The sequence below is a fragment of the Oratosquilla oratoria genome, chromosome 3 (assembly GCF_046742065.1).
Source record: "Oratosquilla oratoria isolate Oo_2021 chromosome 3, ASM4674206v1, whole genome shotgun sequence".
Classification (NCBI taxonomy): domain Eukaryota; kingdom Metazoa; phylum Arthropoda; class Malacostraca; order Stomatopoda; family Squillidae; genus Oratosquilla; species Oratosquilla oratoria.
The window spans coordinates 78,940,307-78,945,306 of NC_134779.1; the positions used below are offsets into that span (position 1 = coordinate 78,940,307).

General features: G+C 40.5%; 1 protein-coding gene across 1 annotated transcript in view; it reads left to right on the forward strand.

The window, feature by feature from the left end:
- The first annotated feature begins 942 nt into the window (after nucleotides 1-942).
- LOC143018960 (uncharacterized) overlaps nucleotides 943-5,000 on the forward strand; it is a 13,714-nt gene continuing 9,656 nt past the window's right edge. Inside the window, exons 1-4 of the mRNA XM_076174594.1 lie at nucleotides 943-956; nucleotides 1,111-2,500; nucleotides 2,720-3,168; nucleotides 3,369-3,472. Of these exons, the coding sequence (XP_076030709.1) occupies nucleotides 943-956; nucleotides 1,111-2,500; nucleotides 2,720-3,168; nucleotides 3,369-3,472 (1,957 nt within the window). The remainder of the gene's footprint in view (nucleotides 957-1,110; nucleotides 2,501-2,719; nucleotides 3,169-3,368; nucleotides 3,473-5,000) is intronic.

A 5,000-nucleotide genomic window follows, 5' to 3' on the forward strand; every position in this document is an offset into this window, starting at 1 on the left:
GATGGGCCCGGAGTGTCTGTAACTGTGTTGCGAGACACTGCTGCATCGCTCAGTATGGTATTACAAAGCGCTGTTCCTGACGTAGAACAGGCGTTGACGGGTGAGCATGTATTGATAAAGGGCGTTGGGGGGACGATGACGGTTCCCCTGTGTAAGTTGTTCCTCCGAACCGAATTATTATCTCGGCCTGTGTTGGTTGGAGTTGGAGAGACTTTACCTGTTGAAGGAGTGAGTTTCTTGCTAGGAAATGATATAGCGGGAAAGTTAATTGTGCCTGATCCCGTGGTGAGTACGACTCCACTGGAATGGGATCCTGCCGAGGGTTTGGAAAGCGAGTGTGGAGATATTTTTCCAGCATGCGCAGTTACTCGCAGCCAGGCAAGGATGAAAACCAGTGAAGAAACTGCTGATATGGATATTAGTAGTTTGTTTAATGTAGACTCTAGTACAGGACCTGCTGTTAAGCCAGATGAACTTGCTGATCGTGATGTGGATTCGCCTAGTCCCGGGGTTCTGCCGTGCAGTCTGTCTAGTGTTAAGGTGAATGAAGCGCAGAGTAATGTAAGTGAACGTGTGGATTTAAGTGTTCTCCCAATGACTCGTAGTAATCTGATATCTGCCCAGAAAGCTGATAGGTCATTAATCCCATTATTTGCAAGGGCCATACAAGAGAAGGACATCTCAAATGAAGCTACATGTTATTATACGCGTGATGATGTACTAATGAGAAAATATAGGCCGCCAGATGTTCCTGCAAATGAGAGTTGGTGCGAGTTTCATCAGGTTATCGTTCCGGACGTGTATCGAGAGAAAGTCATCAGTCTTTCACATGACTACATAGGAGGACATCTGGGTTGTGCAGAAAACTTTGGATAAGATTATCAAGTAGGCTACTTCTGATATCCATAGACAAATAGCACAATATTGTAAAACATGTGAAACATGCCAGTTGATAGGTAAGCCTAACATTTTTATTCCTCCTGCATCGTTGCAATCTATTCCTGTGGTGCCGGAACCTTTTACCCATGTGATAATTGATGTCGTGGGCCCCCTTCCTAAAACCAAAAAGGGGCATCACAAAAAGTTAACCCTAATGTGCACTACCACCAGGTATCCAGAGGCCATTCCACTGCGTTCCATTACAGCCAGGACTGTGTTGCCAGCCTTGACAAAGTTCTTCACCCTATTCGGAATACCGAAGATTGTGCAGTCCGACAGAGGTACCAATTTTGTATCCAATATCTTCAGGCAAGTAATGTCTCTTCTTGGGATTAAACAATATATTGCATCTGCTTATCATGCCCAAAGCCAAGGAGCCTTGGAACGTTTTCATGGAACCTTTAAAACAATGTTAGCAAAGTATGGTCATGAGACTGGAAATGAGTGGGATGTGGGTTTGCCATTCCTTCTATATGCGATCAGATGTGCTAAGCAATCTAGTCTCGGGTTTTCTCCAAGTGAACTATTGTTTGGCAGAGACATAAGAGGACCCATGAAATTACTCCATGAGAGCTGGATAGACTTGGAGCATGCTGATAACTTGTTTGAGTATGTGTCTAAGTTAAAGGAAAACCTAGATGTGGTACACAGGTTTGCACAATGTAATTTAAAACTAAGTCAAGAAAAGATGAAGGAAAATTATGATAAAGATGCAGTAGAACGTAACTTTGAGGTTGGGGATGAAGTTCTGTTGTTCTTGCCCGTAAGAAAGTGTCCATTACAAGCAAGGTACAAGGGACCTTTCAGAGTTATAGGTAAACGGGGAGATTTGAACTATGTGATATCCACTCCTGATCACAGGAAAACAAAAAGGTTAGTACATGTAAACTTGATTAAGAAGTACCATAGAAGAGACTCGGGAAGTGCTGCTAAGACAGTGGAGAAGGTAGATGGTACTGTAAATAGTTTAGAAGTTGTGGAGATGCAAAGTGAAGACGACCTTGATAAAATCCCTGTAGGTAACAAACTCAAGAATTCTGATGTCCTTGCTGATTTAAATAGTAAGTTGTGTCATTTGTCTGACAGCCAACAGTCAGATGTTTCAGAATTACTGCAAGAGTTTGTGGAAATCTTTGGAGATGTGCCGAGACCAACGACTGAGGCAGTTCATCATATTGAACTAGTGGAAGGTGCCGCCCCGGTAAGAGAAAAGCCCTATAGAATGTCCCCCCATAAGGCAGCTATTCTCCAGAAAGAGGTAACATTTCTTCTTGATAATCACTTAGCAGAGCCAAGTAAGAGTGACTGGGCTGCTCCATGTATTCTTGTGCCAAAAGGAAATGGGGAGTATAGAATGTGTACTGATTACAGAAAACTTAATGCACTTACCAAGGCTGACAACTTCCCTCTTCCTCGCATAGATGACTTAATTGACTCAATCGGCAAGGCCAAAATTATAACTAAATTAGATTTAATGAGTGGCTACTATCAAATGCCACTGTCTGAGGAGGCAAAACGTGTGTCAAGTTTCATAACGCCTAGTGGACTATATCAATACAAAGTAACTTCATTTGGCTTACGGAATGCACCCGCAAAGTTTTCACGTCTAATGTCTAATGTTATTGCAGGCTTGGAAGGTGTGTGTGTGTACATCGATGATCTGTGCGTGTATTCTCAGACGTGGGAGGAACACTTGAATTCCCTGAGGTCCTTGTTTGAGAGGTTAAGGAAGGCTAGGTTGACTGTCAATCTAATGAAGACTGAGTTTGCTCATGCAAAGGTGACCTTTTTAGGCCATGAGGTGGGTTACGGTACGGTTGCACCTGTGCACGCCAAGGTTGAAGCCATAGAGGCTTTAGCTGCTCCGGCCAACCGTAAAGCAGTCCAGCGTTTCCTAGGTATAGCAGGTTATTATCGGAGATTCTGCCCTAATTTCAGTAAACTTGCTAAACCACTCACTGACTTAGTAAGTCCTAAAGTAAAATTTAAATGGACATTAGAATGTCAAGAAGCCTTTGATAAGATAAAGTCAATCCTTACTTCCAAACCTGTCTTACATGGTCCTGATTTCTCCAAAAATTTCACTATTAATGTTGATGCTAGTGATGTTGCTGCAGGAGCTGTGTTAATGCAAGAACATGATGGAATATTGTTTCCTGTATGTTATATGTCTGCGATATTCAAGAAATACCAAAGACACTACAGCACTATAGAGAAGGAAGCAGCAGCGTTGTTGATGGCTTTGGAAAAATTTGATGTGTATGTTGGAAATAACCCACAAAAAATAACTGTTTATAGTGATCATAACCCTCTTGTCTTTGTGAACAATATGAAAAACAAGAACATGAGGTTGACAAGGTGGTGGTTAGCCTTACAGCCATACAACCTGGAAATAAAACATGTGAGCGGTAAAAGTAATGTAATTGCAGACAGTTTATCAAGACCGTACTAAAGTCTTCTGACAATCGTGGTTTCTGTACTGTGGTATTAGGGTCACGACTACTGTATGGTAATCTAAGTGTGGTTGAGGCTGGTTGTTTATTGCCTCGATATCTTGTAATGTACTATGAATTATTGTATAAGTTTATTTTACTATTTTGGAACTTGTAGTTGAAAAATGCACTATTCCGGTTATAAACATTGTGTTTAATTTAAAGGTGGGGGTGTTATGCAAGAGTGCATTTTTTCTATGATAAACTATGTATTATGTAAATTATGTATTGTGTATGTATTATGTACTATGTATGAAACTATGTATTATGTATGAAACCATGTACTATGCAAGTTTATTGTCCGTTCGCCTTCAACGACTACTGTCGTCTGCTAGGTGATACGTTGTTCGAAGGTACGATGAATGTATTCCTTGTATGGTGGTGTAATGTGAATGCTTAAACGCACTAGTACATGAATAATTATATGTAATCGTCATGTACAGTCATGTATCTTGTAACAAAGAATGTGGATGCCTTTAGTTTTGCTTTATTGGTGGCCGAAGGTGACGTGTGAGGTGAGTTAGTTTTTAGTTGCCTGGAGGGACCGAGCTTGTAAGAACTGGTGAGAATACCCTGTGTCAAGTAAGATTAAACATTTTTAGTTCCAGTGCAGTTAGGTCTCTAGTGAGTAAATTAACTTTGATTATTATATTCCGTGTGTGTCTATGTCTATATGGTAATGGTTATACTTGTACAAAGATCCTAAATTTCTTAAATACTCTTGTTGAAAGCTGCCGGCTTTTCCATGTTTCAATTCTCATTCGCCGGCAGCATCTTATTCTAAATTGAAATTGTTCTGTCATGCTTAAGCTTTCATTTGTAATTAAATCTATTTTCCTCTGTTGCTCTTTATTTGAAACAATATAGTTGAATGCTCTTAAGAAACAGTTGACTGGTAATTACACATAACTTAAGGGGCCAAGTCCTCTCTCATAATTCGGACTTTGTTACGCCATATTGGGGCCCTCAATTAGAATACTCGGGGATCATTGTGCCCTGGGAAGTCATGGCATAACAACAATAATAATAATAATGATAATAATAATAATAACAGTAGTAGTAGTAGTAGCAATAATAATAATAAACAATAATGATAATAGTGATAACAATAATAACAATAATAGTAATAGTAATAACGATGATGATGATGATGATGATAATATTATCAACCAATCAAACTGGCGAGCGGTGCTCTCATTCCAAACTCCGAAGAGACAAGCCTACCTTATACCAAGAAACACTGGTTACACCCGCGCCTACCACAGAAGGCCGAATAAAATCTTCAGCCATTCAAGCCACGCCTACCATTCAGAAGGAGCAGACCACGGTCAACGAAGAAGAAATCGTCTATCTTCGACTTCTCATATCTTCAATCAAGCTCCCAGAATAAAGGAATCAAGCCACTTGATTCTATTCAGCTCCAAGCAACACACGCTAACCAGCCACGCCTACCATTCAGAAGGAACAGACCACGGTCTACGAAGAAGAAATCGTCTATCTTCGACTTCTCAAGCTCCCAGAATAAAGGAATCAAGCCACTTGATTCTATTCAGCTCCAAGCAACATACA